Here is a 15,074-nt window from a genome sequence, read left to right on the forward strand (position 1 = left end):
GCAATATGATTTAAGTCTTTTTGAATCCTTGAGAGAGGCTGTGCCTATAAATGCAGAGTTAAGATGTGACTTGAATCAATCATCTGAATAATTCAGGCCTAAGCTCTTCTTGCAAATCTGGAAGAAGGTGCTTTTTACTTGGAGCTCAAGACACAGAGGGAAGTAAGAATTCTAATCCTAGTGAAACAAAATCTACCCTGTTCCACAGTGTTTCTCCCTTCAGACTCATAAATATTTCAAGTTCTGAACTGTTTATTTGGAGGATCGTAAAGGGTCAAAGGATAAGTTAGGATAAAATGAATTCACCGAATCCACATGTGACCCTATCTGGCAGCCCATTTCCATGTGTGCTTCCTGTACTTTTGAAGTTTGAATATTTTTGTTAGCTGTACATATTTGATTGTCAGTGACATTTCTTAGCTCAGTGTTAGCTAGTAAGTACCAGTTTCTTTCTTTTTTTTTTTTAAAGGAGACTTTTAGGAATTATCACAATGGTTTTAGCTCTTCTGCACTTAACGAGTTTTGAGAAAGCAGGAGAGTTTCCATCTAATGAGGATGCAAGTAAGGTATCAGAAGTAAATCAGATAGTCTGTATGAAGTAAATCCTGGTGTTTTTCTTTTATACAAATCCCTACACAAATTATACTGAATCGTTGTACAAATGAGAATCTGACTTGTTAAAAAACATTGGTCTTTTGGTTCCACAATGATAGCATAAGAGAAAGATGGAAAACTTTGTTGGTTATTATTTTTAGGAAAAGACCTGGAAATCAGGATTTAAATCCCTCTTTCTTCCTTCTACCGTGTGATATGGAATAGTTTTTCCTATTGTATGTTTTTTACTTTCTTCATTTTAAAGAATGTGGAATAGTGACATTGATGGGGGGGCATGTGCTGTCCGTCTGTGAGTCACTTTCAGGCAGTCAGTGAGCATCTAGTTGCATTATAGGTAGTTCATGATCATGAGTGCCCACAGTGCACCTTGGGTATGATATTGAAGTTAAAATAACCTTAACCACATTTATCTATCCTGGCTTTTCTTGCAAGACAGAAAATTAAAAATGTCTTTAGTCATTTAAATTTTCTTTTGGTCATTGTGTTCTATTTGCTCTGTTGAGCTGATTTTAAAAGATCACGTAGGCTTTTCTGATGCATTAATGTCTTAATTATTTACTTTTGTCTATTGAAATGGACACCATGAGGCAAATCGAGTTGAAAAGGATTATTTGTCTTCACAAAATACCATCGTACAGATGCCCCAGATGATGTGCTTTGCCGTATAAAATGTCTCTGTTGTCTTAAAGTCAATTCCTCATTTGTTCTAGCAACTGTTCAAGAAAGTAGTGCCTCACCACTGCCTGGGCTGCATTTGGTCTCGAAGGGATAAGAAGGAAAACAAACATTTGGCTCCTACGATCCGTGCTACCATCTCTCAGTTTAATACCCTCACCAAATGTGTTGTCAGCACCATCCTGGGGGGCAAAGAACTCAAAACTCAGCAGAGAGCCAGAATCATCGAGAAGTGGATTGACATTGCTCATGTAATTGTCTTTTCAAAATTATTCTTTGTGTTTAGTAAATATTAGAGCCTACTCCCATTACTTTGTTTAAAATGGTTTAGACATTTGGTTGGAAAGGCTGTCAAAAGACTATGTTGAGGGCCCATTTGGTGGTAGTGGTTGTTTTTGTTGTTCCTAAAGTAAGGAAAAAAGTTGCCTTTCTTAACTTGGGAGCTTATTTATTTTTCCTCTTAAAAAGAAAAAATAGTTCCCCCACTAGCTTCTTTCTGCTCGTGGGCCCCCACACTGCTGCTTTTCCAGGGAGAGACATTCTGTCTACTTTTCCCTTTGTGTTCACTGAACATGGGCTGTCAGTCTCTGCCCCACTTTCAGTGAATATAACCAAGGGTCTGCATGTGAAACAGACTGCTTTTCAACCCAAAATGATTACCCATGCCCCCTTCCAGTACCTGGAAACATTACATCTTCTGCAGATTTGAAGAGCTGGTACCTTCTCAGAATCCTGAATCTCTTCTCTAAAGAACTGAAACACTTAGGCAGATCTCACATCCACCTGAGGCCTTTCTGGGGGCCTCAGACCTGAAGTTGGAGGGAGGAATCTGTTCCTAGGCCTGAATTACATTCTGCTGTTCAGTGGCTAGTCTCTCGGTTCAGTTTTTTACATGCTATATGGCTTTCATTTATCAGCATCTTATGTCATGTCTGAGGAAATGTCAAAAGTATTCAGTCAATGGTTACCATATATTTTGTGAGCTCCTGATGTATGTAAGCTACAAGATTATGTACTTTATGGACATAGCAGGATAGAACACTCTCCGCCTGGGCAGTAGAGGGGTAGGGCTGTGTGAGATGAGTACTGTGAAAGTGGATGAGGGAGAAATTACTGATTGGGGTGATCAAGGATGGCTTCATAGATGAGGTGACATTTGAATTTAGCTTTGAATAATAGTTAGGATTTTGGGTATTTGAAGATTCGAGAAGGCATTTTTTTGTCTAGGCAGAAGAAATTACCTCAGCAAAATAATGATTTTGCAAAAGAATTACTATGTAAATATCCTATTAGTTTTTGTTCTGGGCTACATGGGTCAACCCTCAACCAAAACACATTTTGCTTTATATCCCACTAGATGTGTTTTTCATTAATCCCCTATCTGTAGGTCATAATGCCTAAGCCTTTCTTTTGGTGGCTGGCCTGTTACAGGGATCGAACCCTGGACCTTGGTGTCATCAGCACCACACTCCAACCCACTGAGTAACTGGCCAGCCCATCCCTAAGCCTTTCATATTCTCTTTCATTGTTTTTGATTAAAGAGCAAGGACATAATTGTGCCAGAGAATTTGCCTTGTTTTCCTTGTTTTGAGTCTTTAGGTAGTCTGTCACTACAGGATTTTTAGTATATGAAAAAAAAATGAACAAGAAACATAAGAGTATAAGTTGCATTAGTAACTTACATTTCTCCTATTCTAAATTGAGCCTATTTCTCAACATGTAAAAGTTACAAAAGAAGTTCTGATATAGTGTTATATAGCATGGAATCTCTCCATCTTAGAATAAGAAAGTATTTGTGCCATAAATGCCACGGCATTTACAATCTTTTACATGTCTCAAAAGCAACTTTTATCAGCACCACACTAACCAACTGAACTAACTGGCCAGCTCTCTCCTCTTCTCCGCTCTCCTGTGTCTGTGTTATTACCAGTCATCTGCTTTGTTTTCATAATTGTCCATTTGTTTTTATGATTTGAATTTACTCAAATCGATGGACTTTCACGTAGCCTAGCTTTGATTTCAACTTCTATTGTGTAGCACTTCACGGATCCCAATTTTAACCTTGGGGTGTTTGCCAGGATGTATCCCCTGTAGGGTGCTCTGAACTCCAAGTTTGTTCCCTCAACCCTGAGATTCAGCTGAAAGCTCTACTTAGCCTCTCAGCTTCTGTTTCAGAATCAGTAACTGCATCTTAAGGAAAGTTCCAGTCTCCTCTTCTCAGAATCTAATCCCCACAAATCCTTACTAGTTGGTAGCTCACCATTAACTTCAAAGAGTAATTGAGTATGTGTTTCTCAGTTTTGTTACACATTGAAACCCTGACCTCTAATTTCTTTCTGTGCATCATGTGAAGATAAGCTTTCCAAGTTGGCAGAATTTTCAGAGTAAGTCTATCTAGTCCAACTCCCATGCACTTATGTACACAGCTTGATATATCTATCAGTTGAGAAAGTTAGATGAAAACCAAGTAAATGTCGGTACATTATGAATACAGTGCTGTCAGAAATATTTGTGATTTAAGCCAAGAAGTACCAGAATTGTGTTTTAGGTTTTCACCAGATTGCAATGATTGACGTTGGGATTTTTGTCCTTGTATACCTGATTCTACTAGAGTTGAGTAAATTAAGTCCTTTTCCCAGGTCCTCAGTAGGTACCCAGGGAGAGGGGATCTAATCCCAAAGCTCATACACTTTCTGCAGTCTCATGCAGCCCAGTGCTGTTGACTTGGGCATAGATTGATTCCTGGGGGTAGAGAGAAGAATCAGTGGTTGCCTCAAATATGGTAGTGTCCAGGGCCAAAAGATGAATGGTAGCATTTCTGAAATAATCTTTTCTCATTCCCAGGAACTAATCGGCACTCTGAGAACTGCTGAGCTTGGATTCCTGTTCTCTGCCCTTGGCAGCTACTTGCCCGACAAATCTGTGACTGGCTGCAAGTGGCAGTGGAACTCCTTTGGGCACCTGCCTCTGCAACTGAGGCCAGTGGCCTCAGAACATCAAGAGCTGCCCTTAATTGACAAGGAGGCATTCAACACAGGAAGGACAGTGAGATCGGAGGATGCATCTGCTTTTCCCTGGAGAGTGCCTGCTGAGCCAACCTCCTGAAGAAAGCCCACCTCCATCCAGACCTTCATTCACAGCCCAATGGAGGTGGCAGCAGTCCTGTCAGGAGTCCAGGCAGAGGCCAAGTGCCCTGTTTGTCTGGATGACCTGAGAGACCCCATCACCAGTGAATATGGGCACAACTTCTGTCACTCCTGCATCAGACAATCCTGGGAGAATCTACAGGACAGTTTCCCTTGCCCTGTCTGTCGTCACCAATGCCAAGAGGGTACCTTCAGGAGCAACACCCAGCTGGGAAGGATGATTGACATTGCCAGGCTACTCCACATCACCCGGAGCAAGAAGAAGAGGCAGAAAGATTTGTCCTTGTGTGAGAAGCACAACCAGGTCCTGACCCTTTTCTGTGAGGAGGACCTAGAGGTGTTGTGTCCCCTGTGCACTCAGCCCCCTGACCACCAGGGCCACCACGTGAGACCCGTAGAGGAGGCCGCCTCTCATCACAGGAAAAGGCTCCGCAGCTACATCGAGCCCCTGAAGAAGCAAGTGGCAGATGTTCAGAAGCTACTGGCCGCCCAAGACAGAGAACTATTAGAACTGAGAGAGAAGGTGGAAAACCAGGCACAGAAATTGTCCTGTGAATTTGAGCACCTGACTCAGTTTCTAGAACATAATCAATGGGCAGTTTTCTCAAGGTTAGCTGAGGAAGAGAAGGACATTCAACAGAAACTCAGTGCAAACAGAACAGCATTTTCAGACCACATTGCCACTGTCAAAGGTCTGCTAACGGAGGTGGCCGAGAAGAGTGTGATGTCGGAAGTGGAGCTGCTGAGGGACATCAGGAGCATCCTGGGCAGGTGTGAAGGCCTGAAACCTCCCGCGCTCTGTTCCTTCCAGTTAAAGAGAGAAGCGTGCTGTCTGCCTCCACAGAATGTGGCTCTTCAAAAGATTATACAGAGGTTTAGAGAAGAGGTGACTCTAGATCCCGAGACAGCACACCCTAATCTGCTTGTCTCCGAGGATAAGAAATGTGTGACATTCGTGAAGAAAAAGCAAAGAGTTCATCAGAATCCAAGGAGATTTACAGTGTCTCCAGTCGTCCTGGGTTCTGAGGGATTCGATTCCGGCCGGCATTACTGGGAGGTCCAAGTGGATGACAAGCCTAAATGGACCGTGGGGGTCTGTAAAGACTCCCTTTCCAGGAAGGAAAAGCGGCCCCCATCGGGACAGAACAGACGCTGGACAGTTCGGCTGCGGAATGGTGACTATGTGGCTCAAGGTGCGGTTCCAATCACTCTGCTGCTGATGGAAAAGCCCAGAGGGATTGGTGTTTATCTGGACTATGAGCTGGGCGAGATTTCCTTCTACAATTTGAACGACAGGTCTCACATCCATTCTTTCACCGACACATTTTCTGAAGTTCTGAAGCCTTATTTCTGTGTGGGACATGATTCAAAACCTCTTACCATCTGTGCAGTAACAGGCTGTGAAGGATGAACTGTGACATTGCTTCGTTTTCTTCCTGTAATTTATGGACAGTAGGTAGAATGTTATACGACTATCAGTCCATTTAGCACAAGAAACTTAAATCTACTTCTATAGCTGGCCAGATAGCTCCGTTGGTTAGAGTTCAGCTTTATAACACCAGGGTCAAGGGTTTGGATCTCCATATGGCCAGCTGTCAAAAAAATAAAAAATAAAAATAATTTTTAAATATACATACTTCTATAACTTAAACCAATGAGGAAATTTTACTCATTTTTTTTTCTCCATTTTCTTTCAAAAACAGCATATGTGGAAACTAAATACAGGGATTAGCTGTAAAGTGTTTCTGGAGTTCTAAGTCGAGAGCATAAAATTCTACTTTCACAGCTCCAATAAATTTTGTGTTTATTTACATATTTTCTACACCTATGCATTTACCCATTTCAAATTTGTACCTTAATTCTAGGTGGCAGAGAAGACATCATTGTGGGAGACAATTCTCTGAGGGTCTCCTGCTTCTGAACTTATTGGGAACAAGACACTGATTGCTCAAGACTATTTTCAAGGATGTTTTTATGGGGAACAGCCTTGGAAGTGAGAGATGGTACCTCCATCCCGAATAGAGTTCAGGTTTGTTTACTGTTTAGTATAATAAAGATAATGTCTCCCTCCAAGGCACAGAAGTTCAGGCAGATTTACTGCTGATTATAAAGGATTTGAGTTGTTATTTACCAGTGGTGTGTTCTAAACTATCACCTGAAATATAGAGGTTATATCTATCATGCCAAATAATTATGAAGATCAAGTGAGATGATGCACACACACACACACACACACACACACACACACACACACACACACACACACCACACACACCACACACACCACACACACACACACACCTGGGACATGATGTAGAAAAAGATCAGTTTTTTCTTAAGTCTGTTATAAAGTTTCCTTGGTTTGACATTTTGGGGGCCTAGTAAAATTTTATATTTTTGATTTGGAACAGTGAAGACAATAGATTGTTTCTGTTTCCCTCCCACTGTTGGAGAGATTTCTTCATGTCACCACAGACTTCAAAGAGGCTGCCACTTTTCTCTCTAGTTCTAGCATTAAGTATGTTTCTGTTCTATTCCTGGTTTACATGGATGCCTATTTCGATTGAGTGTGGCTCAGATATTATTCTTTTTTTATATTATGAAAAGAAGCACACAAGAGTGGATTGACACACATAGGCAGGCACAATTTAAAGAAGAATAAAATTCCTATGTATAAAACACAAATTAAGAAATAAAACATCACAGTCTGTGGAAAACCTCACTGTATATCACCCTCATTTCTCTCACCCTTGAGACAACTACCTTGATTTGACATTACTAATTTTCTTGAGAGTACTCAACTTGAAATGAAATGATTCTAAATAGCAAAACCAGACCATAAGAAAGTCTGAAACTCAGTAAAGGTAAATAGGCAAAAAATTTTATGTTACTATAAAGATGGTGAATAAATCACTTTTAAGTGTACTATAAAAGTTAAACGACAAAAGTATTTTAAAAAATTATAACTATGTAGTCAATAATACTTTGCATATTTCAAAATAGCAGAAAGAAAGCATTTTGAATGTTCTCACTACAAAGAAATGATAAATGTCTCAGACGATGGATATGCCAATTACTCTAATTTTATTATTACATTTTATATAATACTGTATTGAAATATTACACTGTACCCCATAAATATGTACCATTATTATGTATCAATTAAAAATATATAAGTAATTTTTTAAAAGAAAGCTATAACTAAATTATGCTAGTGGATACATAATACAAATAGATGCAAATTTTGACATCAATGGCATAAAATGTGTGGATAGGAGAGAGAAAGTGGAGAGTTCTTGTATGCAAGGGAAGCTAAGTTTTTATTAGCTTAAAATAGACTTTTATTTTATGTTCTTTTTCCACCACTGACACCGAAAAAAAAAAAAAAAGAAGATATTTTATGTTAAAGCCCTTGGTAACCACAAAGAAAATACCTATGTAAGTTACACAGAAGACAGAAGAATAAAAATCTATCACTACCAAAAAAAAAAAAAAAAAAAAAACATAAACAGAAAAAGAAGGACAAAAGAACTACAATACAAACAGAAAACAGTTAACAAAATGGCAATAGTAAATCTTTCCCAATAAATAATTAAGTTAAGCATAAATGACTGAACTCCCTAATAAAAATATATAGATTGGCTAAATGAATAAACACACACACACACACACACAGAGATTCAACTTTATGCTGTCCACAAGTAACTCACTTTAGATTCAAGGATACACATAGGCTGAATATTAAGGGATGCAAAAAAATATTCCAGGCAAATGATAACCAAAGACAAGCATAAGTGGCTATATAATGATATCAGACAAAGTAGACTTTAAGTCAAAAAATGTCTCTAGAGACAAAAAGTCATTACAGGGGTGCCCAGTTACCTCAGTTGGTTAGAACACAGTGCTGATATTTGGAGAAACATTTGCAAAACAAATATCTGGTAACAAAATTGATATTTAAAATGTATAAGAAACTCATACAACTCAACAGCAAATAATAATAATAAACTGATTTATAGTCTGAATGGACAAAGGACCTAACTGACTTTTTTCCAGAGAAGACATACAGTGGTCAACAGGTACATGAAAAGGTGCTCAACATCACTAGTCATCAGGGAAATACAAATCAAAACCACAATGATATGGTTATTATCAAAAAGACAGGGGATAAGTATTGGTGAGAGTGGGGAGAAAACCCTCGTACACTGTTGGTGGAAATGTAAATTGGTACATCCCTTATGGAAAAGAATATGGGAGGTCCTCAAAAAATTGAAAATAGACCTACCATCTGATCCATCAGTCTCTTTTCTGAGTATACACCCAAAGGAAAGGAAGTCAGTATCTCAGAGAGTTATCTAGGTTTGGATTCCCATACCAGCCAGCTGCCAAAAAAAATCAAAACAGTATCTGCACTCATGTTCATTTGCAGCATTATTCACTATAGTCAAGACTTGGAAGCAACCAAGGCTTCTGTCAACAGATGGATGAAAAAGGAAATTGTGATATATACATATGTATATGTAAATTGAGATATTATTCAGCCTTGAAAAAGGAGGAGATTCTGGGGCCGGCCCATGACTCACTTGGGGGAGCGTGGTGCTGACAACACCAAGTCAAGTGTTAAGATCCCTTTACCGATCATCTTTCTAAAAAAAAAAAGAAGAAGAAGATTCTGTCATTTGCAACAACATGGATGAAACAGGATGACATTACGGTAGGTGAAATAAGTGAGACACCACCAGCTATTGGAGTGAGTTGACATCAGCAGAGATAAAAAAGAGGAGGAGGACATCTGTCTCCACAGAGCCCATTCCATAGTGATGGAAGAGACATCTGCTGTGTGATAGTATTGGGGGACCTGATCACGCCTCTCAGCATTGGACAGATCATTTGGGCAGTAAATCAACAAAGTAACCATTATTCTTTCAGAGGGAGAGAAGAAATCTGGGGTGATTTGAGGGGGGAGGGGGAGAGGAAGGGGGGATGAGGAGGGATTGGACAAGGGGCATAAAGAATAATTACAATTTGTAACAATATATATGCTAGTAATATTGATTCGATCAACATATCTCAATGTTGAAACCCCAAAATATGTATAATCAAAAAAAAAAAAAAAGCGAGACAAAAAAATATTGCATGATCTCACTTATGTGTGGAATGTAAAAAGGTCAAATACACAGAAGCAGAGAGTAGAATGGTGGTCACCAGGGGTAGAGTGGGGGGGTGAGGAAATTTTGGTCAAAGAGCCCATAATTGCAGTTGTGTAGGCTGCGTAAATCAAAGATCTAATGTGAAGCAACGAATACTCGTGTGACTGGAGTAAACACTTCACTATGTACATGTATATCAAAACATCATGTTCTATACCTTAAATATATACAATTTTCACTTAAAAATTAATAAAATAAAATAAATAAAAGTAAAGTGATACATATTATTAAAGTTCTATGTCTGATAACCAAGGTCAAAGGTTCAGATCCCTGTACTGGCTAACACTCAAAAAAAGAAAGAAAGAAAAAAAAAGGGTAAAGTTCTAATGTAATACACACACACACACACACACACACAAGTTCCTTTGATTTTCTTGATAGGTTTACCACGTGTAGTGGATTGAATTATGTCTCCCCAAAACTCCCTGAAGCTTGAATTGTGTCCCCCAACTTTTATGTATTAGAAACTTGGTTCCTACTGTGACTGTTAAGAGGGTGGGAAATCCTATTATGGTAATTGAAGGGTGGAGCCTTGAAGAGGTAATTAGATTGTAGGACCCTGCGGTAGTGAATAAGTTAAAAATGGTGGTCAGGGGCATGGTTCTGAGTGCTGTAAAAGAAGAGAGAAGAGAGTCAGTCTCTCTCTCTGCTTCCACCATCTTTCAATGTGAGACTCCTGGGTCATTGTTGCCACGACCAGATGGACTTTGGACTTGCCAGCCTCAGAAACTGTAAGCAATAAATTTCATTTTTTTAATAAATCACCCAGTTTTGGGTATTGTGTTTATAAGCAACAGAAACAGACTAATACACCATGTATGCATATATTCACAAACAACATGCTGTATATTATTAAAAACCTGAGGCCAGTAACGGATCTTAACCTTTGACTTGGTGTTGTCACTCAGTGAGCAACCGGCAATCCCTATATGGGATCTGAACCCGTGGCCTTGGTGTTATCAGCACCACACTCTCCCGAGTGAGCCACGGGCCGGCCCTATCATCTAGTTTTTATATTTTTTATTTTTCTTCTTTGTTGTTTTCTTTTCTCTATTTTTTGTTTGTTTGTTTTTTTCATTTTTTTGTTTTTCTATTTTCTGTTTTAATTCAGTCAAACTGCATCCCCACCAACCCCCCCCCCCACCACCAATTTATATGTTGAAGCCCTAACTCCCTGTGTGATTATATTTGGAGTTATGGACTTTAAGGAGGTAATTAAAGTTAAATGAGGTCATATGTATTGGGCCCTCGACTAATAGGACTGGTGTCTTCATAAGAAGAGAAAGAGGCACCAGAAATGTACATGTACAGAGGAAAGGCCATGTGAGAACTCAGGGAGAAGGCAGCTGTCTACAGCCAAGGAGACAGGCCTCAGGAGAAACCAAACCTGCCAACACCTTGAACTTGAACTTCCAGTCTCCAGAGCTGTGAGAAAATAAATTTCTGTTGTTTAAGCCTTAGCAGACTAATCCATCCAGCTATGTATCACCTGGAAAAAGGTTAACAATATATTTTTTCAAAAAATATACTAACTATGGGCTGGCCAGTTAGTTCAGTTTGTTAAAGTGCACAGCCTTATAATGTCAAGGTCAGGGTTCGGATCCCTAGACCGGCCAACCAAAAAAAAAAAAAAAAAAAAAAAAAACCATTAACTACAATACAGTCCTATTGGATCCTGGAACATAAAAACAACCTTACTGAAAAATTGTGAAACCCAAATAAAACCTGTAATTAATAGTTTTATACAAGTGTTAATTTCTTCATGTTGATAAACATATCATGATTATGTAAGATTTTAACATGAGGGGAATCTAGTTAAAGGATACACAGAATTCTCTGTACTAGGGCCAGCCCGTGGCTCACTTGGGAGAGTGCAGTACTGATAACACCAAGGCCATGGGTTCGGATCCCTATATAGGGATGGCCAGTTGGCTCACTTGGGAGAGCATGGTGCTGACAACACCAAGTCAAGGGTTAAGATTCCCTTACCTGTCATCTTATAAAAAAAAAAATTCTCTGTACTATTCTGCAATGTTTTGTGGTTGGTTTTTTTAAAGGAAGCAGGCTATATTGGAAAAGGACAAAGCTCAGGAGCTGGGTCCTGAGCCAGAGCTGCACCCATTGCATCAGCCGGGGCCTCCTTCTTGTCTTTGGTTCTCCTCCTTGAGGTGCTTGCCTCTCTAGGTCCTGTAGCAGCTCCTGGAAGTGTTGGACTGAAGCCATGTTGGGACCTAAACCTGCATGGGCTCTAAAAGATTTTAAAAGGGGCCAGCCCGTGGCTCACTCAGGAGAGTGCGGTGCTGATAATACCAAGGCCACGGGTTCGGATCCCATATAGGGATGGCCGGTTAGCTCACTGGGTGAGCGTGGTGCTGAAAACACCAAGTCAAGGGTTAAGATCCCCTTAACGGTCATCTTTAAAAAAAAAGAAATTTTAAAGGACAAGGTTTTTTTTTTTCTTAGCATGCATCTCTCTGAGTTCCCTGTTTTCCCATGGTTATTTGATATTTTGAACCTTTGCTATGGGGCAAGATGACATTATTTACATGCATGTAAAGTTGTTTTCCAGTCCTCCTGAAGCTACAGACTTGCACCTGCTACCCAGTACCCGAGATCACAGGCAAGCCAAGGCTGGGAGCAGAAACCAGGCAGAATCTTGGTGAGACTGCACCTGGCCCCTTACATGTCCCTCTCCCTCTTGCTTTTAATTTCCCATATTCCACTCCCTCATCCCCTCAGTAAACCTGAGTCTTTGACATGGGTTTAGCCTGGCCATTCTCCTTCAGGTTTACTAGAGAGATGGCCTAGCCTAACCTCCTCAGGTCACTGGTATTCCTGAAAAAAAGCTGACGTCCATTTTCACCAACATTTGACTTTCGAGTGGTTTGCTTTTGTCTGGGGGCAGGTGGATCGACCTATCAGTTTGTTACAATTTTCCGGAGCCTCAGCCGGGACCGCCTGCCCCAGCACTCCCAGCTGCTGCTTCAGCCACGCCCGGTCACCTGTGGCAGCTTGGCCCTGCGGTCCGCGATGAGCTGCCCATGGCTCTTTCTCTTCCTCCGCCAGCTGCAGCTCCGGCAGTGACTCCTGCGTGACCTCCGGGTACCATTCGCGCTCCTCGGCCTCCAGCTTCCGCAGCTGCTGCTGCGGTATCGTGCGAACTGCTTGGCCGCATAGCGCAGCCCCAGCTGGTCCTGCCGCTCTGGCCACCAGGGCCCAGGACAGCGGTGCGCACGTGGCGGCGCCCTGTAGCCGGGGATCCCGGGCCTGGGGTGACGCCGGTCCAAGCAGGATGCGCGCCTGAGCCTACCTTGAAACTTTGTATAAATCCAAAATCATCTCGCGTGATATTTCTTTTAAATAAAAAGTTTTACGAGTAAAAAGAGGCATGATGTATTTTCTCTATCTTTTAAGCTAACTGGTTGTTTCTGAAGTGGGAGGAGTCAAAGGATTTGAATTTCTATATGCACAATCTATCTTATTTTACATATATGTTTTTAAACTAATACATTGTTTTTATAACATTAAGATAACCACATTTCATAAAGATAAAGATTGCATGATGGAAAAGAATGTTATTTGCACATTATTAGAGGAGAAATACGTTCAATTATAATATTCAATTATTCTAAGTACGGGGTTACCACTGTCGGAGATAAGGGCAGACATAAGTGAACGCGCCGGAAACATTTTATTCAGAATCTACTAGCAGAAGAAGAAAGCGCTAAGCTCCGTTCCAATTTGCACAGAGGGCGTTTTAGAGGGACAATGACCGAGTTGGGAGCGGGAATGAGCCAGGAGTCGGCACAGTCAGGGGAGGGCTGCCAGTTGCCCAGCTGGTGGGACCGCAGCGCCGGCAGCACCAAGGTCCAGGGTTCAGCCCTGCACCTGCCAGCCGCCCAAAACAGATCTAGTCGGGAAAGTGGAAAACTTCCAAGAGCTGTTAGTGTAAAAGCAATGAGGCTGGCTACGTCTGCTAGCTGGCCATTACGGAAGTTCAGACTGTTCCCTCCCACAAAGACTGGGAGACAGGCCCTGTCCTTCCATATGATTATTGTCAAGGGCACGGCTTTCAGGTTCGTGAAAAAGACACTCCTGTAGGATAAACGTATGTATCTCAAAGGGACAGAAGAAGGATTTACGGAGAAGACGGAGACGTGGGGCGGCGGTGGGCACGGGCAGCCCAAGTGCAGGCTGTGCCGTGAACTTGCCGGGACAGCAGCGGCAGCGGTGGGCTCGGTAGCTGCGCCCTCGCTACGTGCCACCTGCTAGCGGGACGGACTTTAACATTACGGCAGGGAGGCGTCAGAATCGTAGCTTTCCCCTTCCAGGAGCTCGGTCGAGTGGTCAAGGACATGCATTTGGAAATTGTACAGAGAGTGATACGTGGGAGGAGGATGCTGAAGGGTATGAGCTTCGATCCAGAGAAAAGAGAAAGTCCGAAGAAGTACATCGAGAGGGAGGCCTGATGGCACTACAGCATGAACAAAAGATATGCAGGAAGGAGACACTGTAAATGCAACAGCCCTTCAGTATCGCTGTACATCCTCCACCAGGAAGGCAGGCATCACGTCCTTGTCTGTTCAGCATGCTCCACAGCAACAGGAAATCCTACCAGCCAGGCATTCTCTGTCTTCCAGGGAGTCGCTGGGAGCTTTTTAAAAGAAGTAGACCGAGACATGGGACAAATAGTAAAGTGTAGAGACACCAAGAGAGAACCTCAGTGAGGCAGTGTCTGCCTTCACAACACAACAAATACGTCTGGACTCTGACAGCAAGAACATTCAACCTGTAAGGATCCCTATTATGGAGCAGACTGGGGAACAGGGTGGGGGACAGCTGTAGTGATAATGTTGATAGTAGGCATAATAACACCTGTGTTTTATTTGCTGTATTATGAAATTTTAGCCAAAGTGGATGTTAGTCACCATTCAACAGTGGACTCTTCACATTTGCATCCAGGAATCACACCCCCATCACAGCAGAGAGAAATGGAAAATGGAATTGCTGCAACTAAAGGAACACACTTTGGCCAACAAGATGATCATAAACTATATAGTCAAGATTCTCGGTCACCTGCTGCTCCGCATAAAACATAGCAGTTAGCTCATAATCACAAAGTTAGTGATCACTTGTGCATCTGGAATGTGGTGGATAATATTCAGGAACCCACTTAGAAGGCAGAATTTAGGAAGACTGGAGATGCTTTTATTTATTTTTTTTACCTTTAAAAATATTTTTGAGCCATGTACAAGTGGATTGTGTATAAAAGCTCTACAGTTGTTAGTTGATGTTGAGAGCAGTCAATCCATTCATCTATTGTACCCATGCTTAAAGCAGAAATGAATTTAAATGTATGTTTAGGAAGTTCTTTACTTGGAAGGTATATCATTATTGTTACTCAAAACTGGTAATGTTTAAATTTGAT

The 15,074-nt window shown here is 41.2% G+C and overlaps 2 protein-coding genes and 1 pseudogene across 2 annotated transcripts in view; all 3 read left to right on the forward strand.

Annotated features, from left to right (window-relative positions):
- LOC134385988 (testis-expressed protein 10-like) overlaps positions 1-4,395 on the forward strand; it is a 57,471-nt gene extending 53,076 nt beyond the window's left edge. Inside the window, 2 exon segments of the mRNA XM_063107838.1 lie at positions 1,326-1,541; positions 4,135-4,395. Of these exon segments, the coding sequence (XP_062963908.1) occupies positions 1,326-1,541; positions 4,135-4,395 (477 nt within the window).
- Positions 4,396-4,434: 39 nt separating this feature from the next.
- Positions 4,435-6,157, forward strand: LOC134385989 (tripartite motif-containing protein 75-like). Its single transcript, XM_063107839.1, has one exon. It carries the CDS (start codon positions 4,435-4,437, stop codon positions 5,845-5,847), a length of 1,413 nt encoding a protein of 470 aa, XP_062963909.1. The 3' UTR covers positions 5,848-6,157.
- Positions 6,158-13,414: 7,257 nt separating this feature from the next.
- LOC134385844 (lysM and putative peptidoglycan-binding domain-containing protein 3-like) lies at positions 13,415-14,745 on the forward strand (annotated as a pseudogene).
- The last annotated feature ends 329 nt before the right edge of the window (positions 14,746-15,074 follow it).

This window comes from Cynocephalus volans, chromosome 9, assembly GCF_027409185.1.
Source record: "Cynocephalus volans isolate mCynVol1 chromosome 9, mCynVol1.pri, whole genome shotgun sequence".
Lineage (NCBI taxonomy): Eukaryota > Metazoa > Chordata > Mammalia > Dermoptera > Cynocephalidae > Cynocephalus > Cynocephalus volans.